At 39.2% G+C, this 26,041-nt stretch overlaps 1 protein-coding gene across 1 annotated transcript in view; it reads right to left on the bottom strand.

Annotated features, from left to right (window-relative positions):
* LOC106962684 (NT-3 growth factor receptor-like) overlaps window positions 1–25,810 on the bottom strand; it is a gene marked incomplete at its 5' end in the record, with an annotated part of 59,688 nt that extends 33,878 nt beyond the window's left edge. The window contains 3 exons of the mRNA XM_015057253.1: window positions 2,471–2,643; window positions 8,185–8,315; window positions 25,597–25,810. Of these exons, the coding sequence (XP_014912739.1) occupies window positions 2,471–2,643; window positions 8,185–8,315; window positions 25,597–25,810 (518 nt within the window). The remainder of the gene's footprint in view (window positions 1–2,470; window positions 2,644–8,184; window positions 8,316–25,596) is intronic.
* Window positions 25,811–26,041: the final 231 nt, after the last annotated feature.

Here is a 26,041-nt window from a genome sequence, read left to right as displayed (position 1 = left end):
GCAGTAGCTCTGTGCTAACTAAAATATAAGCGTACACATCACTGCTTATGAAAGACTGTGTTAATTCAGCTTTAAGAGCGTCATAGCCGCCGTTTGTAACCAGATGCAGACGTCCAAGTGTGAGCTCGGCTTGACAGAGTGCCCTTTAACACAGTAACCCACAGCCGCATCAATAAAGCCTTATCCAGAACACATTCATGTCCCATTCTGCGTGTTCAGAAGAATTAGCATAACAAAGAGAAAAATGAGAGAAATGTGAGCAAATTAACTTGAACCTGCAAGCGCTCAGGCTGCTTTAATTGCGCTGATAAACTGTTCTGTGCCTGCACCGGTCTGATTAATTCTGTGGCTGTAATTTGAGCTGCGGAAAGCAAAACTTTTGACTTCGCCCGACACGTCGGGAACTCGAAGCGAGGTCTGTGGAATCTCATCCACCTGCGGTGCGTTTACCAGAACAGGCTGAGTGCAGGTTTCTGGGTGACAGTGAAGAACTCATTTCCTGTGAAGTGTCCCCGCTGTTCCCATCACCTTCTTGTCAGCGTGATTACCGAGCAGGCGCCGCTCAGGAAAGGCTGATGCTCTTCTGCTCTGTCAGCCTAGCTTTCAATCTCCATTTTGGAATTTTAGTGCCATTCTGTGTTCTTTGCTTTAGGTGTGATGGTTAAGGGGAATTAGAGGGGGCGCCTTTATGGCGTTACTCTCTTTCTTTCTTTTTTTACCCCTCCCTCCATGTGCAGCGGTGTCTGACTGGACGCAGGCTGCCCTCAATTCATCTGAAGGTTGAGTAAGACCCGAACATCTGATCTGATTCATTCCCATTGATTTAGTGCACATCACATCTTTTAAATGTGACCAAAAGGCCCGGTAGATGAAGAATCAACGCCATCTTGCACCTTGCATGAAAGAATTTCATCACTCGCGACGTTGCCTTTCATTTCAGGAATGATTTCCTGACTGAAAATCTTCACGCACTTTTGAGCCCGCGCGCATGCGAGGCGCGCTTGCTCTCGCACTCAATCATAACATGTCATCTTTTCATCCACCGCTCAAGATTTAAAAACAAGACCACACACACACAAAAGCATACACACAGCTGCCGCCGCTGTCATTGCACTTGAAATAGCACGCTTCTATCTCTCACTCCTCTCGAGCACGCTGACATCAGCTCCAGTCAAGCCTCCCATTACCAAAGCGCTCACCATAGCGTCGTCGTGTCGCTTTTGTTGGAGTTTATCGGAGGTCGTTTCCCTCAGTGCAGCCTGACAAATATGGAACAAAAGTGCCGCGGCGTGCGTGTGTGTGTGTGTGTGTGTGTGTGTGTGTGGACGTCAACAGTCCTGAAGGGGGGCTGGAAATTTTAGCACTGGCAGGACTTTGATTTTTCTTGGATTTCTGAAAAAAGTGTCTAAAAATGTTTTGTGCCTTGTAAGGAATTCATGTCCCTTGATCTTGTTCATGTTTTGTCAAATTACAAGCACAGATTTCAATATCAGGATTTTATGTGACAGACCAACAAAATGTAGTGCAGAACCTGGGTAGGTGAAAAAAAAAAAAAAAAAACCCAACTCGGACAAGTTTTCCTGTCCTTGCTGAAGAAAAACCACGACTCAAGTCGCTGTGTTTCACAATGAGCATAACGGATCCATGTTGGCATGTAGTGTTAGTTTTCCACATAGCTCTTTGCATGTTGGCACATCAAACATCACTGCTTGTGAAATAGCTAAAACCTCGTCAGACTGGGTGTAGAGGGTGTGAAAAGGTATTTTATTGCCACAAAAGCCCTTTAGGATTTCAGGTTAGCCATTTTATCTATTGCTTTGTAGCTGACTGTACGTTTGGGACCAATGTCCTGAAAGGAGGCAGGAGGAACAGGAGGTTTCCACACACAAAGACTGGCTGTCCGTCTGTGGTTTGAAAACAGAACCAGCCACCTTCGCTTCAGTAATGATAAACACCGAGTGCAGACTTTGGTTTTCACTAGTTACATTTACTTAGTTACATTTACATGAGTTACTTTGTGGAAAGAATGTACTTTCAGGAGTATTTTGACTGTGTTGTACTTTCCTCTTGAGTAGTTTCATCATGACATATTGCTGCTCTTTTGGATTCTCTACTCAATGTGAGTAACGTCACAGAATGAAGAACAGGATTGTTTTATCCAAAGCTTCACCAGACACACACCTGCAGTTTTTCTTCAAGTTTCATCATTTTTACATAAGGAAAGAAATTTATCTGAAAAACTCAAGTAACTGATCAAACATTAATTGATTAATGTTTGATCAGTTACTTGAGTAACATTTTTACCAAACACCTTATCGATCTCTACTATAGCAATTTCTCGGATGGCTACTTTTTACTTTTACTCGAGTAAAAATATGTTGAAGTAGTGCTGATCTTGCTTGAGTACAGTTTTTGGCTACTCTACTCACCTCAGACATGCATTATCATGCACATTTAGTGAAACACTGACCTTAGGAATTTATTCAGGTCTCCATGCTTCATGTACTCGAACACCATGATGAGCGGGTCTCCGTCCACACACACTCCGTAGAACTTGACGATGTGGTCGTGCTGCAGGTTGGTGAGCAGCTCCGCTTCCCGTTGGAAGTCCTTCCTGGCTGACAGGTTGGGATCTTTTAGTGTCTGAAGGGGGAAATGAAAGGATTTATGTGAATGACTTGTCTAACGTGTCTCTAAGGAAAACAATACCAGTTTCTTTGAAACATTTTGCCTGCAAAAGGTGTTTGTAGACGTCTTGTTTGATGAGTGTGTTTAATCTGTTTGTGTTCAGATTTGTCAAAATCATTGGATAATTATAATGAAAGCTTTATTTTATTCTTAAGAAGTGACAATGGCAAATCTAGGAAGATAAACACAGTTTGGTATCTTTTTATTACAAGCCAATGGGTCAGATCTCTTGATCTTCCATTGTTCTGATCTTTGCAAAGTCACAGTTTAGTTAAAATGCAATAAACAAGTGAGGATCATTTAATAGGTTTCAGGTAATCATCACTGAATCACATAACTAGAGTACTCAGTATGTCTGGTTACAAATGGATGATGAGTTACAATGCACGTTCGCTCAATTCTCACGACAACCATCTTGTTTGACTTGGCACTTCTCTCTTCAGAGTGGGGAACGGATGTTTACCGCGCACGCAATTTCCGGTAAGCTTCATCGCGTGGAACTGGTGCATTGCATTCGTCGACGCCAAACATTGGCAATTTGTCAACATTTTAAACTTCCACACTATCTATGCTTCCAGCAAACAGTGTTTTCTCAGAAGCAGAAGGTCCAGACTCTCTGGGTGAAGCAAAGCACAGAAGTAGAGCTGTTGAAAACCTAATACATGTAACATTTCCCCATATGTTACATGGGGAAACATGTAACATATGTTACATATATTATTCAGTCTTAAAGCTGAATAATATGAGGTTTAACATCATGGCCATCTGACCAACAGGGTATTTCTTCACTTTTTGCAGTTCTGACCTCTTAAGGTCAGACTTTCTGAAGGTGTGCTAATTTCCCCTAATTTCACAACTCTCCTAAAAACCTAACCATTTTTTTACCGGGCTATGTCAGCATGGCTCCCCCTACTGTTATTTGATCTGCAGCAAAACAAGTTCATTCATCAAAACGACTATTTTGGAAGAAGAAAACTGATCCGTTGACCACACTTGGGATGCATAACATCTGCATAGAAATTTTGTTTCCACGTCACAGAATTTCAAACTGATTTTTCTTTTTAGGAACCAATACGGAAAAACAACAACAACAAAAAAACACAATAAGAGTGGCTATTTAATTTTAGCTGGAATACAGTTTTATTTCTTTTCATGTTTAAAATGAGAAAAAAAAATGCAGATCGGTTATCTGTAAGCTCAGTTTTAATAACATGTAGTGAATGTTGCCTGCTACGTAGGTGGAAGGAAATGCACCTTTAGTCTCTGTTTATACAGCAGCTGTTCGCTGCTGTTGGTAATCTCATGTATCCAGCAGTGAAATGTAAATTAAATGGTAAACAGGCTCTGAATGTACAGCATGTGTCCTGCCTTGTTGACAACTCTAGTACCTTACATTTTAAAGAAAATTCAGCTATTTACAAGAAGTCAAACAGTTTATTTTTAGCAAATAACTAAATGTTAAATACGTTTTCTTTTACAGTTTATTGGCATATGACTTTTAGGGTGCCACAGATCCAGACAAGCTTTACTTATTCTACTTTTTAAAGTCCAGTTGTTTCCTGGTTTTCCTATTTAGTTGACAGGAACGGTGTCGTACATGTAGCCCTCTAGCAGGCAGGGGTTAATCTCCATAGAGTTCCCCAGTTCACAACCGAAGACTGTGGGGCTTTGTCAACAGGAAGCGCAACATTGCACACCTTTAAATATATATTATATTTTACAACCCTTATCTGAGCCTTAAAAGCCAGTCAAACACCTCTTTCAGCGATTGCTTTCAAACACAGACTTAAACTCTTGCCCTTCCCTTAAACTCTTCCAGCAGCTGTGTGGCACCGTTCGACTTACTTCCCACTAAACCGAGCTGTGAATAATAGAAAACGACATTGTTTAGCAACTCGTTCAGAGTGGTTATGTTTGAAAGCACATAAGAACACAATCTTCCTCCCGCAGGCTACCGTATAAGCCCAAAAGAGAGCTCAAGAGAGGTTTTCCCCAGCTTCTCCCACTGAAAAACACCATGAACGAGAGAGCAAAATGCATCAACATGTTCTAGCTTTGCACCGTATTCATGCTAATATGGACAGAATCTATTTTTTTTGTCTCTAGCTTACACACATCTACATCAACACGTTACAAAAGCCAGCACTGCCTCGCCGTAAAGCACTGCCTCTATAATCTACCATTATAGCAGCTGTCATTTTCTACCCTCCTCAACATCTTGTACATATTGTAGCAATGAGGTCAACAATCACTGTGGCTGTAATGTTCTGGAAGGAAAGGTGGAGCTGCAGGAGCTGCACACAAAACAACCTGATCTGATTGGTAATAAGATGAAGCACAGAGGTGCCTTGAACCTGCCTTTCGGGTGCAGAGCACATAAAATGCCAACTCTTGATGGGATGTCAGGTAAAGCCTCCAATATGAGAAAAGAGAAATAAATAACAGCTATAAGCCTTATTGCGGTCTCTCTCCTGGAGAGAGAGAGAGAGACAGAGAGAAAAAGACTCTTGACACTTCATCAGCAGCAGGAAAATACACAGAGTTGCCACTTCTGATCTCCTCAGCCTTGAGTCCTGTTTTCCCAGCCTGCTGCTAACATTATCGCAGATGGAATGACCTCGGGATGGAAATGCATTTACTTGTATGTGCGCCACTATTTCAGCGCGGTGCTCCAGGTGGTTGAGATGTACGACGGCGTAGATGAAATGATCATAAAATTCTATTACCAAATCAAACGGCGCTCTTGAGTTGATGTTTTTGGTCTGGGCTTTTCTCCAAACCAGTACCTTCAAAGTGCATGCCGACAATAAATTAAGGGAAAGCACTGCGGTGAATTTTTCCCCAGAGTTGACCTTCGAGCGTGTTCAGAGAGCCTCTGTGACCTCTTGCTTCTCTTACAGGCAGGAGGAAATGGACATTGTATTGGCTTTTAGACAGGTTACAGTAGCTGCGTTTCCATTGACCGTATAAATCCTCAGTTTGACATTTAAAAATTAAATTTGGTTAAAACAGAAATTTTTGAAAAAAAATTATTTTTCAATCAAACGTTTCGGCATTAGGATGGTGTTTTTTTTTTTTTTTTTACCGTATCGAAATTGGTTTATTTCGCTAAACGTCAATGGAAGCAAGTTTTTCGCAAAACACGAGTCACATGATCAACGACCAGATGTTGCCACTGGTGCAAACCTAGAAGAAGACAACAGGAAGTAGTTTCAGGATCATGGCGAGGCAAACGTATCCACATGTCATTTTAATATTGTTTTTCTTTTAATGGAAACACCGCCATTGCAAAATTGTGTTTTGTGCCATTTGTAGTGAAAACACAGTTACTAAAGCAGGCCTGGTTATATAAAACCTATTCTACTCTGTGTTTAAACTTAGCTAAATGGCTGATATTAACCAGAGCATCAAGATCACTTTATTAGATACTGGTTGCCACAACCAGGCTGGACAACCTTGTACTTTCAGAGCCCCTTGCATTTTTAATGGCACTGATTCAATGCAGGGTTTGAAACATTCCTCAGACATTTTCATCCATATGAACATGATACAGCTCTGCACATTTCTCGCATTACGATCCATAAATCATAAATCAACCAATCTTCCGTTCTACCACATCCAATAGCTGCTTTATTGGATTTAGATCTAGAGAGTGGAGGAAACTGGAGTTCATTGCTTTTCAAGAAATCAGTTCGAGATGATTTGAGTTTTATGCAGTAGTCTATTAGCATGCTGGATATAGACATCCGAAGATGGGTACCTTACCAGCATCAGTGTCATTGAGGTAAAATGTTCTTGTTGCTGACGTCACCATCTGAACGTTGCAGCAGAAATTGAGACAAGCCAGACGCTGTAACATTTTTCCAATATTTTATTGTCCTATTTTGATGAGCTTGTGTGAATTATACACAGACTTTTGCCTCTTCATGTCTTGATTGTAGCAGTTGATTATTTGAGCTACCTTTGCTGTTTTTAACCCTTGTTTGCCACTCTACCCAATCACCTCTGACAATCAAAAGAGATTATGCCAACATGACTACCGCTTTTCCCTTTTTTGGGCCATTCTCTGTAAACTGGGGAGATAATTGTGTAAGAGTGTCTTATGTCTGAGCATCAGAGATACTCAGACAAGCCCATCTGGCACCAACAACCACGTGACGTTCAATATCACTTAAATCCTTTATCTCTCATTACAAAACTCAGTTTGTATTTTATCAAGATGTCTTAACCACACCTGGATGCCTAAATGTACTAAGTAGCTGCTGTTTGATTGGCTGTGTTGCCATTTGTAAGTTAACACAAACTCTTACATGAGCGAGAACACAATCCATTTGTTGGTAACCCATCCTGTTAATCCTGTTAACCGAGGTATGAACCTTGGAAGGAAAAAACAAACTATCACTGCAAGAAGCGCAATTTAAAACGAGAAAGTCTGCGGCCCCAATTAACACTTAAAGGACTTACATGCCTTTTGCCATCTGTGTGTGTTTCCTGAAAGGACAAGGTCTGTGTCGAGAGTTGTTGTCAACCCGCCGCTGTTATTTCTCTAATCCATCAAACGAGACAGCGACGGGCCCTGCAGCAGAAGACTTAAGGAAGTGTTTGCCGGCTTGGTAGCTCAAGAGTGTGATGTACTTGTACTGATATGACAGATGGTCTCTCCGACCAGCTGGTTGGCAGATTTTAGGCAAAGACACACCAGGACTTTGAGGGTGAAATGCGTCATGTCCGTCATTTCTTGCCATTAACCACACACCTGATGGGATCAGCCGGAAGTGTGTGACAGAGGAGACCGCTGGAACCCAAGGCTGGTTTATTTACACAGTAGAAAATAATGTCTATGCCTGGTGTGTTCAACCGATTAGACTGGGGGGCGGTGAGACGGTGAACACAGTTCACCTTGCTAAGTTTCACTCCGTATCTCCTTAGGTGGGGAAAATCTCATGTTTATTGGACACGGTCAGCTTGATAGGTGATTGATGAGCAGGTTCGAAAATGCCTTGCTGCGTTATGACAGAGCTGTTTTGTGAAAAGGACTTCCGACTGCATTGTTTGTAAGAAGATTATACACATTTAAATTATTCAACCTTGAAGGATGATAGAGGAACGTTTATTTATTTAACACAAACTCAAACCGTCACTGCAGTACATCCATCTGACTACCCCATTTAGAAAAAGAGGGGGCAGATTCTACTCCAAAACACTGCATCTCTATTTTTTATTTGTGTTTTTGTAACTCTACATTCATCCAACTCGTCACATCTGTCTGTGGCTACATTAATGATGAACAGTATATAAAAGACCATTTGGTTTAACTGTGAATTTACATTGAGAAAAGTTCCATTTTTGAAGATACATTTCTGGATGACAGCAACAAAATGTAATAAAATAATCTGGTTGTGTTTAACTCTTCGGACACCATAGCAACATTGGACACATTTTTTCACTCCAACACACACAAACACACACACTGACAACCGAGTAGTGAAGATGTACCTTGACAGCTACCAGCATCTTGTCCTTGGTGGGGCTCAGGTTGTAACACTCTGCCAAGAAGACTTTACCAAACGCCCCTTCACCCAACTCCCTCTTCAGGATGATGTCTCTCCGCTTTATATGCTGCACGACTGAAACAGGAGACAGAGGAACCGTAAATACACAGATATTTACTTACACTCATCCTGAGCTTCAACGTCATGTTGATTTTAAGCTTTTAATCGTCACCTTCCTAAAACATCTTTTGGAAATTTTCTTTTTTTCTTTTTTGTTGCAAAAATCACTTTTGGTATAAAATGACTGACTTAGACCATTATTTTAGGAAGGTGACAAAACAATGTGTTCAAAGTCTTCTCTTTTATGATAACGCAACAACTCACTTTAGCAACATTTTAAAACAAGAATTTAGTTTGAGTTGAAACTACATGAGACTTTTTTCTACTCCAAAAAGCTCAATGTTATACAAACATGTTCATGTGTTGAAGGAACATTCACACGCAAGAGAAAGATTGTGCTTTTGAAGCAACTATGAGGTTTTGGGATAATTCTTACTGGATATTTGCAGCCTATTCATTTTGTTCACTTGCAGAAAGTTAAAGTTCTTTTATTGCTCCTCCTTTATTTCCAAACCAATTTAAGGTGTTTTAGGATCATTATACATCTGGAATACCCAAGTTTCACTCATCTGTACCAAACCGTTACCTGTGATGAAAACAATATGGCACATATACAACAACAACAACAACAAAAAGGAAATACCAAGGTCCAAGCCTCACATAAATACTTGGATAGTGGTAAAATGAGCTTTATATCATCACCCTTTATGAAGCAGCAGCAGACCAAGAAGGAAGTATCGTTTGAGATTTCCAATCAGGAATGCACTTCTTGGTTGCATGAAAACAATTTTATATGCAGAACTAAGAGGGGTATGAATAATTTTTGTGGTTCACTGGATGTATTTGAGTCTATGTGAACTGATTTGGATCGAGAAAAACCACCATATGAAATTCAGTGGTGTTTTTTTTTTTTTGCTATACCACCTCAGCAGCCCCTTGTAAAGTTCAAACGCATAAATACTTAAAAGCCCAAAATAAACATTTATCATTTCTGAAGAAACACAGGACAAGTCATGTCAGGGTAACAGAAGAATGAACAACAACTATCCCCCTGGTGGCAAGGACTAGAAGACAGAGAAAAGATCAGAGTGTCTGATGCAGTGGATCTTTGATCTCACGTTGAAGCTGCTTAAGACAGAATACCGGGCACATGAAAGCTCAAGAGACTTTAAAAGTTTGCAATGCAAATAAACACAGCGACAATATCGGATCTGTGGAGCTGCATGAAGGCAATATTGTAAAACTTTTACCACTAACATCTAAAACCTCTCGCTGAAGCTTGGCAGAATAAATAATAATAAAAAAAAAAACAAAGTCTCAAGTTTTCTGCCCAGATAACTCACTGCAGCAGGAACAGCGCTGTAAACTTTACGTTTTTAGCTCCTGGCCTTAGATTATTTTCATTCCCAGCTGTCATTACTTACAGTGTTTGTGCTTCCAGAATGGAGGCCCGTTTCTTTTATTGATTATCCTTTAAAACCGCCACGGAATAAGATGACCAAGTAAGTGACTTGGCAGGAAAAGGTAGAAAGAGCAAGAAAGGAAACAGATTGTGGAAAAGACAAGGATGCGTGTAGCGCTTGTGAACAGAGCTGCTGTTTGGGACGGACACTGAATAAAACATGACGGGTTGTAGGTTTACCATGAAAGCCCAGTCGCTCCATAGAGCTGCACTCATAAGGGCACACACAGCTTAAACCACACTCCAGGTTAAAAACCACAACAAATACATCATACAGTAACTCCAGCTTTATCTCCGTTACAAAACGGCAATCGTGAGAAAACTGAAAATATGATGCTTAGCAACAGAGAAAGTGATGTAGGGATGAAATCGTTCTGAAACTAAAGTAGAATTTCTCTAACTATTTTGAGTGTGGATTTTTTTTAACCACAGGAAATGAGTATTTGGCAGGTTAACATTTTTAACTAAATATATTTTTTAATCGGTCCGTGGGCATGAAAATCAAGGAAGATATCCATGACAACACAAGTAGTCCACATAAGTCATGTCATGTGACTTATTTATCACATGACATGATAAATAAGTCATGTGTAATAAATTGGAATGACACAGGAAATAAATACTAAACGAAGAGAAGAAGCAGAAAAAAGGCAAAGAAAGCCAGAAGCAGCTAAAATTCACCATTATTTAGAAAGCTATCTGGTTTCCATAGCAACCTATTATCCACTGATTTAGTCCCAGTGGATTTTGTAAATGGCGTTCTCATCGGCAATCATACTAGAGGAAAACATATACAGCATTTCCATTAAAAAAATAATACACTGAGCTTCCAGGGTCTCTATACAAACTCAATGCGTGAGACTCCACTGCTGGAGATTAAAGTTGGACGCAGGAGATTTGGGTAAAAACCTCTGAATATTGGGAGGATACATGTGGTCTTGGAAGAAACTGCAAACACTTGAAGTGAGAAAAATTAACTTACAAGTACCTTTTCAACAAGACATAGGAGCTTGTTTAAGTCAATAATTCCTTAATATTAATGAAAAAGTGCTAGTTTAATTAACATATTATTCACTTATTTGAAAAATGTCTTGTTCTAAATTTAATAATCTGCCAGTGGAACAAGAACTTTTTCAATCAATATTAAGGAGTTATTGACCAAGAATAAGCTCATATTTCTTGCTAAAAAGTTACTTGTAAGTTAGTTTTGTCTTTTTTCATGTGAACTAACATATTTATAGTAGAAACTAGACCAAAGTACTTGGTAAGATTTTGTGTTTTTGCAGTGTGGAGCTATATTTCCTGAGAAAATTGTCAGTTTTCATTTTTACCAGATGCATAACAACATGGCTACTTTTCAAACGGCACCAGTGTTGCCAAATGGAAACTTAAATGTTAAACATTGAAATTCTTTACACTTTGTATCAACTATATTAGCAGGAAGGCCGGCACCAGCTCCACTCCACCATATATAGATAAGGAATATAGTCAATAGATGGAAGGATCATACTCCAAAATGTTACATTTTAAAAAATGCTAATGGACCAAACAAGTGAGAAAATTTACATTATTTGGTTAGAATGTACTTAATTTTGTGGAGTTAATAAATTCAAAAAGTTGCCATTAATTTAATTGTCTTTTCTCTTTTATTCGTACTCTGATAGATTAACTGAGATCTACCCAAAATTGATATGCATGCAAACTGTCACGCCACTCTTGTATGCTAATTTCTAACAGTGTGTTTTATCAGCGTTGTCGTTTTCTAGAAAGATCCGAGTAACAGCCGCAGCGTATCCATGCAAAGTCTCACACTCGTAGCAGCTCTCGGTGAAGAGAATTAGCTTCTTTTATGTGTGCACCCAGACCTAAGTGGGGACTTATCAGTGGAGACACAATATAAACTGATGAGGTCCCCCCCCCTCCACCCAAAGCCTGCAGTCATAATCTGTCCACACAATACCGTCTAACATCTTTCTCTAAAATGTCACTGCATGTTTTATCCTGTTGTTCTTATGTCCAAATTCTTCCCTCAGGCGGAGAGGATTCATAGTGTAGAGGTTAGATTTACCGACTTTGTAATTAGACAGTCCAGGTTCATCGATAGGACACGCTTTAATTTTTAAACTGTGCCACTCGCAGTGGGAGAGCAGCGAAACACTTTAGAAGGAAAAGCTACTTAAACCAACCACTGACTGCTACAAAAGCTAGCTGAAGTGAAAAATATATATGCATAGAGAAGATTACAAGATAGATAAAATAAAATAGCAGTAGCCCTAAAGTGTATTTCTATGTCGTTCCTATTTATTCTCATCTTAATTTAAAAATTACATTTTAGTTTCATCTTTAACAGGTTTTATTTTGTGGGGTATCACTGCATATATGCTGAAATGTGACTGCATTATCCTCACCATAAGTGCCTTTTTCTTTCTTCTTTCTTTGTTTGATGAATGATAAAATTTAATACATCTGCGGCAAACATCTGGTAATTTAATCCGTCCTCCATCTCTGCCTTCTTCGCTTTCATTAAATCAAACTCATTTGTCGGACTCGTGTGATGGACAGCATGTCATCGAGGAGGTAATTGCACACGAGCTAAAGGCAGTCAGCGTTTAATGTAGTGACTCTGAAAAAGCATTTATGCGCCTGCACTTAGAGCACATGAGGTGTTGCATCCATTCCAGAAGACCATTTAATCTTCTTCTATTTGAGCTCCCTACAATTTTACTAATGACTGCTGGCCTAACCCCGCCTACCTTGGTGTACTCTTGGTTTGTAAATATAATGCTTCTTCTGTAAAATGATAAATTCTTATAATAGATGTTAAGATATGACCTTACCGAGCTGCTTAATTTGGTTATCTCTACACTTCAACATTTGCTAGTCTGTAAAAAAATTAAGAAAAATTGCAGATTTTTAAGGAGAAAAATCATATTGTGAACACCTTACATCAACTATAAATTAAAGTGGTGGAGAGATCATTGTTCAGTCTTTTAGGTATTTTAGACTTTTGTTAATGTATAAGTAGAAAATCTGCATCTGAATGGTTGATAAAAGAATTAAGATCTTACAATGGTCTAGTAGAAGTCCTAGCTATAGTTATTCTCAAAACAAAACAAAAAGAAACAAAAACTTATTTTTACCCAACTTGTATACAAACCCTACTTATAAGATATTTCTATAAAAATGCAACAAACCACTTGATATGTGTAGAATTTCCTGTTAAGTTGGATGAACCCAGTTCTGCACCAACATCAGTTTCTGTTGCCAGGTAGACGCAGGCAATTCATCAGCTGTGTGATCGGCAGTCCATGTGTAAAATGTTAAATGGCCGTGCAAAGTACTACTACAAAACGCATCCACAACAATAACCAATAATACCTTTAAGGTGATAGGCGTTGTAAATATCAAACTGTTATAAGTTCCACTAAAGACCAGCAAACACATGAGAGCCTGTCTGATTGTTAGGGTAAAGTTTAGTTGGGTGTTGAGACAGTAGCAGCTGGCTGCTGCTGTTGGCTATGTTAGTGTCGCTGAACTGCTGATTGTGCTCTGTTTGACTTAAACTATCAATGAAAAGTTCAAGTGTATCACTGAAAAACGAACCACCACAAAAAAAAATAATCAAAAAATCAATCTGTTGCAACAATGTGTCGCATCAATATCAACGTACCAAAGGATCCGTTTGTGCTACGTTGCCTTCATGCAGCATGAATGCGACATGCTAACAATGAAACTCCAGAGTTTCACTTGTCAAGTTGCTGCTACAACACAGGTAACCTCATGTATCTGCAATGAGTCTGTGGCAGTCGGGAGCCTGGTGGAGTCTATTTACAGCCCCTTTAAGATCAGACCGTCAATCCACGATCTACATGTCTTCAATACGCCGTACAATCAGAAGGGACAGGTGATGACATTGAAACGAGGGTGGAGCGATTTGTGATACATCTAAGGACGTAGTCATACACCCATTGCCCAGGGTAGAATAGAAAGCAAACAAGCAGGTGTAGCAGCACTAGATCTATCGTCCAATGAGAGAAATATAATCTTCTGCAGAATCTGATGCAAATAAGACCACGCAGATAATGGTGTTCAAAATCGTTGCCACTGACTGTATTTAGACAGCCTGCATAAGGATTGACACACAAAGCTCAGTCACATATAGAGGAAATACCTTTGATGAATGAATGCTAATGAGTTGTAGGGCACATATCTTTGGTTCCATGATTTTAGCCACGTACTCTGATGTCACATCAGTGATGAAGCACCAAGAGCACAAAGGGACACCAAAAAAGTCAAGCTCATAAAAAACTGTAATTATAACATTAAAAACAAAAGTATGTAAAGCTCATCAATCGATTCAATACAGCAAGAAATTTAGACACCTCAAATTATTGTTCATTCACAGAGATGTATGCGCTCAGATCAGTCTGACTGCACGCGTGGGTTGGTCACTGTGGAGAACATGGTGGAACAAACACCACCACAGTGAAAGAAGCAGCTTCAGAATCATTTTACATGAACTACTGCAGCAACACTAAGTGATCTGAACAAACGAAAATTGTGAAAAATGATAAATACGAAAGCATCAATGACATGAGGAATGATCCCATGAACATCTGCAGACTGAAGATTTTAAGTTTTTTCACTAGCTTTGCTGCATTTCTCACATCACCATCAACTGCTGGTGCATTTCTTAAAACAGTAAAATATACAAAACCTGGTTAATTAATTAGTGAAAGCTGAGGTTCATCAGACATTCTTAAATTTCTTGTAAGAATGATAAAGAAATGCATAAAGGTGACAGATTTTGAGAACTATTTCAACATGTTTGTAATGACTCAAGCAAGGAAATGGGGATTATTAGTTTTAGATGGAAGGACTATTCAGGATGTATAGTTCATTTTTATTGATATGAAAGAAGCAAATGATAATGATTTAAAATGGCAGATAATTATCTGGAAGCAACTGATGCCTGTCCTAAATGATTTGCAATTTGCTGGAAAGAATGAGAAACTGTTACTTTGATGTACGACGGACTAAAGCTTATGGCAGTTTAAAAAAAAAATCAAGAGAAATTTTATTTGATTTGAGAAATCCATCAATCAATTACAACAAAAAGTTCAACAAAAAATATTTTAAATATGGCAGAACTGACGTCTTGAAACTCTGAATACCTGGTGCATAATTGTAAAGGAATGCTGCTTTTAGAATAGAGTTCAAAATGCAAAAACAAGTCTGCACTCACATTTATTACTTAAAATGGTAAACACAAGATAAGATTGTGAACAAACATAGAAACATATTTGTCCACAGCTTTAGCCGACACTAAAAACATTCACGTCTGATGACAGCTAAATGCTCTCTCTTTCCTCAAAAACTAAAACCTGTGAATGCACAATATGAGAAAGTGCTGCTGGATCTGACAACAAAATGTTACATTAGCATACAGACAGACATCAAATTCTACCTTTGCTCAAAAACAAAAAAGGCTAAATTTACAAGAATACAAAGCTAGCATTTTTCTTTAAATGTGTAATAGCAAATCCATCGGTGAAAGTGTCTTCATTCAGGTATGCAGAGGCTCAGACTTGCCCTTGCTGTTCGTTACTCAGAAAAAGTTCATGCCAGGTGAAAAAGAGAGACAAGAAAGCAGACGTTCTTTCTGACTGAATGACTTGTTGAGATGCCAGCACAGACTCCTTCATTTACATGATTTTGTTGATGTTTTGTTGAGAGCAGCAGCTTGGGAATGCCTTGGAAGTGATTGCAGGGAAGCATGTAGCTTAAATAAGAGCCTTTTTAGTCACCGTTTCAGAAGAATCTGCTGTTTTATATTAAAAAAAAAAACAGTCAAGGGATGCAATTAAGTTAAGAAGCTATTAAATAGGGAAATTATTCAACAATGGACTTTGATTACAGGACATCAAATGGAAATATTACTTGTATATGAATCCATAATTATTTCACAATGGAAGCAGATTTAATTGTTTTTTGTTTTTTTTTCATTTATTCAGTCTTATTGTCAGTCATCAGCTCTTCAAGACACTGCAACAATTTAAACAACTTGACTGAAAAGGTAGAAGCACAAGGTTTATATTTATGCCTGTCCTACAAACTAAACTATTTTATCACAATATATAAATCCCAAAACACATCACTTCTTATATAAATTACCAAACAAGAATATAAGAAAACAATCCAAAACCCTAACAAATACAACACAATTTCAAATAATTTACCCGTGTAACCACCAAATGTATTTTTCTTATCCCTATAAACGTAAATTAGGATAAATGTAGTTATCCTAGTTTTTTAGCCACCTGTAGTGAACTACACTCTAAGGCCAAGCTTTCATCATTTCATCATTTAAAATGACAGCAAAATACTTTTTTTCATCTCTTTTTTTAGCTTGTTTTGTACATTTAGAAACATGTAGCAAATCATTTTAGATTCACATGTCAAAATATCTTTGCACTCCAACAGGCTTTTTGATTATTTTACAATTAAGCAAATTAAATTTCACGTTAGTGGACTTAAAGCTGCAGTGGGTAACTTTTACACAAATGTGTCTTTTTTCCCCCATGTCAAAACTGTCACCGAGTTGTGACAGTGTGGTGAGAAATCAAACCCTCCAACTCCTCCAATTACAAAAATGTTCCGCTCCCAGTCAAAAACAACCAATCAGAATCAGGAGGAGGGTCTTAGTGCTGTCAATCATCTTCATGTTTCATACGCTGATGGCAGAGAAACAACTTACAGTTACAGGAAAACTGTTTCTCTGCAGTGGCTATGCTAAGTAGCCTTAGCCTTCATGGCAGGCCACGTTGTGCTGAACCAGCTCACAAATTATCTTTCTTACATTAGACTATCACAACATGATGATAATTTTAACAAATATGTAAAAGAACAAAAAAACAATTTATAGAAGTTACAAACTGCAGCTTTACTAAACAGGGAATTTTGCATGTTCACAGTATCCATTATCTAATAAATTAGCTTATTATTTATTAAGCTAAATCTTACTCTGACATTTTGCCCAAAAGCCAAAAGACATTCTCCAAATGCTTGATCGGGTTTTTCCAAACGGTTCTTCAGTCAGAACAGAGATTAGCTGCTCAGTCTGACTTCCTCTGGGATTTCATTTTTACCATTATGCCATTCCTCTCTGATATTCATCACCATCTGCTTGAAACATGTTGGGAGGATGAATCATGAAAGCGTCACCTGTTCCTCTGGTGTTTCTGACAGACTGTGTCAAAGCTATATGTATAAATGTGTGTGTCTATATAGCCGTCTGCAGAAGCTGGAGCCACTTTGCTGAGTGAGAGCCCCACCAGGGACTCCACCACATCACTGTTGTCAAAAGCTTGATCCTCTAAAACTCTGATGTCCCAGGCTGCACTTGCACATTTTAATTCAGAATGTGTTCTGACAGGATTTGATGGGGCAAATGTCTTTGACACTTTCTTAGCTTCCCAAAGTGTGAAGAGTCTCCAGCCTGTATTCCCAGCTGAATCCAGTCTCCGATCGTGCTGCTTTGTTGAACCTTCGTTTACAGGATACAAAATAAAATGTCACCTCAGACCGAAGATCATTGCATTCCCCGTCACTCGTTATTAACTGAATGATTAACTTTACAAGATGATGTTTTCAGTGCGGCAAACTTTCAAATAAAGGCTTTTCTTCTTCCTGTCTTTGCTGTTGTCCCTAAGCTTTTCTGGGTGAAATAAACAGGATAATGAATAAAATAGAAGAAACAGGCAGGGAATGAGGAAGAGAGACTTTTTGGCTAACAGTACAGCATCCATCTTTCTTTCTCCTTTTGGTTTCCTCTTCAATTTTTATATATAGTTTCTCATTGTCACCTTTGTGTTAAGCTGATGCATCTCAATGTTATATATATTTAAAGTATTAAAGCTGCAGTGTGTAACTTTAAAAAATATGCTTTTTACATATTTCTTTAAAATTTTGATGGACAGTACCTTTAAACCACCTCAGCCTAGAGCAAAAACTTCATGAAAATAGCTTTTTTTATTTTTAAGAGTAGTGTTTGTAAGCCAGTCGTAGTTAGAAATAAAATTAATCACATAATTCAAATTTAACTCAACCATCTCCATTTGCATGATTTTTCGTTTTTCTCTTTACCAAAAACTCATTTGTTGTTTGATTTATTGTGGATATTTAAAATGTCTTCCAGTTCTAGTGTCAAATGTTCATTAGAATTTAAAGTTTCTTGATATTTCAGAAAGTGTTCTAGGATTATCATGCCATGAACATTATATTACTCAAAAATCGTATCAAAACAGCAATGTCATCGTTTATCGCAATAACTTCTGGGACAATTTATTCTCCATCAAAATTTATCGTCACAGGCATAAGTGTTTCCATTAAGCAAATTTATCTTTGTAAAGCCAATTTGTGCCATTTTATGGTCAATGGAAATGCAGCTAATGATGCAACGACATAGTTTAGCTTACTTGACAGAAAGCGCTAAAAGAACTTTCAAACTTATAAATCTGCTGCATTAAAAGCCTGTTTCATTCTATGTTTGCACCAGTTGTCCCAATTTCTTTACTTTCTCACCTGAATAATTCATCCGGCGTGTTTGTCGTAGCCTCTAACACGAGCCTCTAGCACCCTGTTCCACTCCACTGATGGGATGGGAGCCATCATTATGCCAATTGAAAGTGGCGCAGACAAGTTACTTTAACCTTCAGTTTCCTCTGCAGGCGGACTCGGGCTACATCCTGCAGCCTATTTACCCAGAGTGGCACGCTGAAAAGCCCCGAGATTAAATCTCTATCCCGCAGCTCAGCATCATTCATTTGTCCAGGCTCACTTGAGGCCTCGATGCCAGCAAACATTGTCCCCAGAGGGGGAGACGGCGCCGCACTGAGATTTACTCAGCTAGTCAGGTCAGGCTGCTGGGGGAGAACAGATGTTTGGAGGGCTTTGTTCTGTCCCTCTGTGTGTGTGCGCGTGTCTATTTGTGTGCTTGCATTTCACCACAGATGCATGCCAACTTTTTCTGCTGTGTATGCGTCTATTTGAATGTGCTTTTGTTTCCGACTACCTGCCAAGGTTGTGTGTTTGTGTGCGTTTACAGCTTCCAGGTGTGTGTGTGTGTGAGCTGTGTACAATGAGTCTGTCACTGTGTGGCTTCTGGTCCAAATTCTCATCCAGAGACACGGTTAACGTCCATTTACTTCATCAGTTTGTTAAGACATGCAGGGAGCAGCACTGTGTTCACATAGCTTATGCAAATGCTATTAGTAGGAGAAGAACCAAAAAACTAAACTTGGCTCAGAAAAGAAAAGGGTTCCTGTAAAAGTTTACAGCCGAAATGATCATTAAGAAAAATAAAGTTAAGAAAAGAACAAAAAATGCTGTAAAACACCTTTAAAGGCTGAATTACAGTAAAAAAGACAGGAGTCGCAATTAATGGGTTTATGAGCCGACTTATTAAATCAACAAAAACAAAATGTTCTGTTAAAAATAACCGAGTCATCTTTTCCCACTTTGCTTAGCTATTGTAACAGTCACATAATAAATTAAAGTGAAACACATTTACAAGGGCAAGCTGCGATGCACCGTGGTTTTGCTTGCCTATGGCGCCATAGGAGGTGAATATAATAGTTAGATTAGAGGCACCCATCCAGCAGCTGATGGCATAAAAAAGAGCCTCTGGCATCAAACTCTCAGCAGCTCAGAGGCTCTGCGTCATCTGGCATCGACGGGAAACTCTGACATGAGGGACAGCTTTCACTGTTGACTCTCAGCGGGCATCTCTTCTTAACCTGCTGGCTGAACGCCGGCCTGCAGGAGCCTCTGCTGCTCCTGCCCAATTTCTGTCTTGTAGCTCTAGTTTTGTTCACAAAGGCTTAGAAAAAAATGGCAGGAAATAAGCCCAGTGATTATTTTTACTTAAATATAAAATGCTATTTTGCGTCTTTTATTTATATTCACAGGAGCAGGGTGTCTCTGGTGTTAAATGAAGATATTCTTTTCTACACTTTCCCATTCAAATATCTTTTTAGGTTGCGTAACCGTACCGTTAAGTAGGTCACTTTTTTGACTGTGGCAGTTCAAATGGAATATTGAGAAAATGTACATTTTCTTGGCTAATTGCTGTTTCACTGCAGGGCCACTCAGAGTTTGAGTTCAGACTGCACAGTGCCTTATTAAAGAATCATTCCTTGAACTTTTTCATATTTTGCCTGGTTGCAACTTTACACTTGAATCCTTTTTATATTGAACTGGATTCACGGTTCAGTTTTAGAGGACTTTTTTTTATGTAGAACAAGGTATAAAAAAAAATTTAAAAAGCCTATTTGTGCATTTTGTTGCTCATCATATCTAAAATTGGGAAATGCCTTGTGAAATTGTGCAATATTAATAAAATTAATAAAATTTAAGATGAACGAGTCTGGCTCGATTTCACACAAATGTGATGCAGCTATGAAAGATCCTTGACTATCAGCTCCTTTTGTCTTTTTCACCAATGGTTTGAAATTTGCTGAATAAATTGAATAATTACATCACATACAGAGTTGTTTTTACTGCATAAACAACTTGGACACTTCTTTTTTGTGTGTTTCAGTCTGAAATGCAGGAACATTCAAGAATAGCTTTCTGTTGGTTCTCCTGAGCTCCTAGTGTTCGCAACCTGCAGTATTGGAGGAACCAGCGTTTTTGTTTTTAAGGTTCTGTTGGCTCTAGTGGCCTTTATTTGAAGGTAGTTTGACAGGAAAGAGGGGGAAGACATGTAGCGAATGTTGCCAGGCTGGAAATCGAGCCTGCGACCACCGGCATGAGAGCTAGGGCCTCAATACATGGATTATGCTTTGCCCCTCCACCACCACATAACCCCCCCAAGTTTCATCTTGAGAGATAAGAACTTTCCCTCTCTGTGTATTAAAATCAGTTTATATCTAATAATAAACACTGAGTGCTTCCATGCAAAAGCTTTAATAGAATATGGAGATAAAACGTGTCATTGGGGACCTTTGGCAACGGCTTGTCCCTGAGCATAACCCCAGTGTTACTGCTGGATTAAACTTTAAGCTTTAAGTACATTTAGGCACTAAGTACTTTACACTAGCTGCTCCAGGGAGTTTCTTTAAAAGTCTTCTCGAACTATTTTTGACATCTTATCAAAAACATACCTGGAGTGTTGCCTTGATTCTTTCATGCATGTTTAAAAAAATCCTTTAGTCTCCCATAGCAACCATTTAGCTATAGAAAACGCCTCTTTGGCCCTGACACCGCCTTCAAGATGCAGCTCCTCTTTGGAGCTGCAGATTCCAAGCTTCCACTTCACAGAGCATCATGACTCTCCCACTCAGCTCCTTCAGACTAGCCAGCAGCAATTAGCAAACACCTGGCAGAACTGGTGAGCTCATTGTACGAGCTGCGTCCTGGAGCAGCGCTGGGAAAAATGTTGTTAAAGCGTTAATGGCGGAGTGATGTTATGACTCTCGCATATCAGTTCAGTTTTATGTTTTATGACTGAAGGCGGAGTTTCAGAAAGAGCAGGAGTTTTTAAACAGACAGAGGCCCAATTTCAAGGTGTTAAATTACAAAGTAAAATTTCTTTAAAATCATATTTGATATGGATTTTTCTAACAGCTGAAAGTAACATTGTTAGATGATTGTGCTATTAAATGGGAATATGTGCCTGGAAAACACAACACTGCCCCTTTAAAACTAAAAGTAAATGAACTTGTATTGTCTTTACACAGTTTGGTACGTCAGCCTCATAGTGTGGTGAACACTTTAGTATACTGTTTGTGTCTTTCACACAGGTTTTCACACAAATTTAAAACAATTGTGTTATACAAGTGTATAATACCATATAACAGTTTTTATTTAAATACCAAATTTATGCCATCTGTTCATAAACATATTAATGTCTGAGTTTTTCTGGGAAACCTCAGGACTTTTTAGTCCAAACTAAAGTGTTTGAATTCAGGCCAGGCTCCTGGGTCCTTTATTTCATAATCTTTTTTATTTTTTTAATCAGACCATAATTTATGGAATCATAGCCTTGGAACATGAAAACTGCCTTTCAATCAATCTAGTGCCCATTTACATTCACTTACAAAGCTTTCAGGCAGCCACATTAGTCACTCTTTGTCTCTGCTGGGAACATTAAAATCTTCAAAAACATCACCTTGAGCACAATTATGTCTCTGTTTCAGCAGAAGTAAAAGGGGACAAAGAGGAGAGGTTTGTCCGAGCTATGCCCAGGAGTTATATCCCCAATAAAATGGATATAATGGGAAGCTTTACGGTACTCTCCAGCATCAAACGCTATTGTGTAATACTCGCCAGCGGGGTGGGACAACTCTGTAATTAAAATCGCGAGCTGGGTGATAAAACAGACATTTGCTGGGAGACAGCAGATCTAGCTAGATATAGATCTATCATTAGGCTAAAGAATTGTCCTTTGACTTCTGTGCTTTTATCTTGCTAATGCGGCAACATTTCCCCAGAAACGGCCTTTTACAACTCGTAAAGAAAAAAAAAACAACAAAAAAAACACAGTCACCGTCAAACACAATAGTTCAGAAAAGAGATGAGTTAATTGCATTATAGCTCTTTGAGGTTTCAAATGCTTATTTTTTGCAAGTTTCAAGTGTCTAGTGACCAAAACTAACATTTTTCATTGAATTAATATAATACCTTCCTACAACAAAGTATTGCTGTAGGTCATGAATTCATATCACGTTTTTCACCCCTCAACTGAACTCTGTTCATCTGTATATGAGGTAAATTTTATGAAGTGGGGTTTTATGAAGCCAGAGTTAACATGAATAGATTGCTATGACCAATTGATAACCCACAATCCTTAAGTATCACTGGATAATAACTCAAATGCAGGGCTGTGGCCTTTGGCCTACATACAAGTTTCCTTTCAAAACAACCCCTCAAGTCTAAATCAAGTGTTGTTTGGTAAAACCATCAGGATATGTTTGGTTTTTAGTCCCTCAGCCAAAGGTCCGACTCAAACCTTCAGTTTTTAGACCACATATCAAAGTCAAGTCTCGAGTCTTCAGACCAGAGATACGCAAGTTCAGTCTTTGAGGACTTTCATCCAACAGGTTTTATGTTATGTCCAATATCTGGTGAAAATATTTGTAACTATGCCAACTCCAGTCATTTGAGCTTCCTCCCATACCTCGGACATCTAGTGTCACCCACTTGATGTCCGAGGTATGGGCCAAAAAAAACAAAACAGCACCCGTCAAACACAAAATGGGTTAGAGACTCGTATCAAGTTTAGTTCTTTTCTGAACTAAACTTGATACGAGTCTTTAGCCCACAAGTGTATAAGCCTTGAGACGTTAAACCACTGGTCCAAGTCAAGTCTCAGGCAGCCTACCACCACACAATGCCTGGTGATAACGGCTCATTTCAGATGACCAAAGTACTGACCTCTTATGTTGAAAGGGGATGGCAGCAGCAGCAGCATTTTACCTCTTCATTGCTATTCCAGGAGATGATCTCTTAAATGCTCAGAGTGCAACAAGAGTCTCACCATCGCATTAGCGAAGTCCTGATGGACTCGGGTAAAGACAGGCGTCACAGCTGTACGACCTGAACTCCCACTGCGCTTGTGTGTATATTTTAGCAGCATGCTATTCTCTCGGATAAGAAGCTTTCAAGTAAATTAATGAATACATTATGTATTAGTCGACATACTGTATCCAAGCGAGTGGTGCTGAGCAAGGCCAGCAGGACAATGAGAACCAAAGGACACCAAAGAGACTCCTGACACATCAAATCATAGACGCAGTGAAGGAATATAAGGTGACATTAGATCATTTTTCCTCTTATTTTTATACCTACAAGGCACACAGACAGCACGCCTCCATCCTTGTATAGATTTTCAGCAGTACACCCACACAGCACACATTTACACATGGATACACAGAGAAACTTCCCTTCCTTGTGTGCATGTCCTGAGGGTGAAGAAGGCATTCGTATTCAGTGAATGATGTTTTCTTAGCCAGTGGCAGAAAGCAGTGGCCATTATGACCTTGTGATGAATTCAGGGCTCATTTCCTACGATTTCCTTTTATGTGCATGCATGTAGAATTAAATCCAAGGGTAAAAAAGAAAAAAAAAGAAAAGAGAAGGCCCAGGTCAAAGCTAAGGCACCGAACACACAGGACCTGACTTTTAATTCTCCATGCTCATTTACTGGGGGAAAGTTTCACTCCTACCCAGTGCCATTTATTCATTAGCCCCACAATCAGATCTCCTGTCCGAGTCATGAGATGTTATAAATCAGTCAACGGCTGGACATTAAAAATTCATGCAATTCATAATGCATAAGACCCGTCACTTATTTATCACCTCTAAATGGGTTTTCCTCTCTTCTCATTGGCTACACACCCAGAGGCCAACTTTTGTTAGCGTGATGTGCGGCCATTTTGAGATAGGGCCAGGTCCAATCTGGACAGGGCAGGTCATGGAAAAAGAGGAATCCTGCTGCGATCAGAATGGAGGAGAGAGTCTTTACCCTTAAAATACAGGCAGTTTGATTGGAAGGAGCAGGAGTGAGGCTGCGGCTTGCTGCTGGAACAGTTGCTTTCTGCTGATTCTCCTGAGCAGCCAATCTAATTGGGAGTAATTAGGCCTTAAAGTGGTCTTGTCTTTTCCCCAACTTGGAACACGAGTCCCAGTGGAGGGTGGCTGATTTGGGGAAGGGGAGGCTGCGAGTATATAAACACTAGTCGCTGGAACAGTGAAGGTTGTTTTCACCCAGGTGCATAAAGAGTCTGGCACCTCTCCAACCGAGGCTAACGCCATACAGCCGCACAGACACAGCTGCAGCTGAGACTAAACTGATGGGGTTTGTTTTTTTTGTTTGCTGGCTTGGGATGATGATCACACTTTGCAAAATTAACTGATATGTGACAGTAAAATTTAGTCTTGCTAAGGTTTGTGAACATGTGCGAGTCAAGCGTCTCTCAGATGAGCATTTGGCATCCAGACAGGTCACCTCAACAAAACAACACATCTACGGAACGAGACACTGTGATGCATTTTGCATCGAAAGCAGAATTTATGCTGTTTAAACTGATTGTGGCTTGGTCAGCAACTCCCAGACCCCCCACCCCTCCGTCACTCCATCTTTTGACCTTTACATTTTGGGACCAGGCCATGTGGAAGGACAGCAAACACACACACAGCTGATAGACGACTGGGGAAAGACGACCAGCAGATTTAAACGGACAGCGCCTTCATACCCCTTGAGATTCTTCCACAATTCTTTTCATGATTATAATATATATTTGTTTAATTTGGATTTTTTTTTCTTTCATACGCCAATAGAAAACAGAACTTACTAGTGAAGTGAAAATCTAAAAAGTGTAGTTGTAGTCTCAATGAATCAAAACCACACATAACAAATGTCTCGATAAATTTTGCTGGATTATAAATTGTCCCAGAAGTTATTGTAATATACGATAATATTGTTCCTTTGAGATCATTTTCAAGTAACATGATGGTAATGGCATAAACGTGTAAGAACACATCCTCAAGGATCAATGAACTTCAATTTCTAATGAACATTTAACACAAACCGGAAGACATAATATTCAAAATGAATGAACAACCACAAAGAAGCATCGCTTGCTTCAATGAAAATGTCTGGTCTATTGACATGTTTCCACCAGATTTACACATACAGAATGCAGAACTCTTTTCTAGGTCCCCTTTACTTGTACAGATATCTGCTCGAATAGTTCAAGGTGAAGAAATATTTATTTTTGCGCTGTTTGGCTTCATTGGAGTTGAGGATTAGAGTCAACAGGACAGACTTACGAGTGGTCGGTTTGTTGCAGTTGTGTCCATGCCTAAAGTACTGGGGATTTTCCACCACAGGTATGCGAGTCATTCCTATGACGACTGCGTCGGGTCCCGCATCCAGAGTACACGGCGTGATGATCCCGTGATTGACGTGATGAAGAGGGCTGGCAGAGTCTTCCTCACCACTTATCACGGCTACGGGACCTGAAAGAGCGGAGAGAAACGCTGACTTATTTTACACTTTAATGCCATCTTCACATGCTGGGTAACATAAGCTCACATTATCGGAAGCCGTCATAGAAACTTGTTCTGATTTCTTTTTTCGTGTCAAAAGAAAAAAATCTTTTTTTTTAAAGTGCCAAGTTTGAAGTTGATAGAATCCATAGGTTCATTTTTATTAGCCTGAGGACTCCAGAGAAAACTTGCAATCCAGAAAAGTTTGAGTGTTTTAATATATTTT

This window comes from Poecilia latipinna, unplaced genomic scaffold (assembly GCF_001443285.1).
Source record: "Poecilia latipinna isolate Pla-1442-1.1 unplaced genomic scaffold, P_latipinna-1.0 Scaffold1449, whole genome shotgun sequence".
Taxonomy (NCBI): domain Eukaryota; kingdom Metazoa; phylum Chordata; class Actinopteri; order Cyprinodontiformes; family Poeciliidae; genus Poecilia; species Poecilia latipinna.
This window is presented reverse-complemented; position numbering and strand designations above follow the sequence as displayed.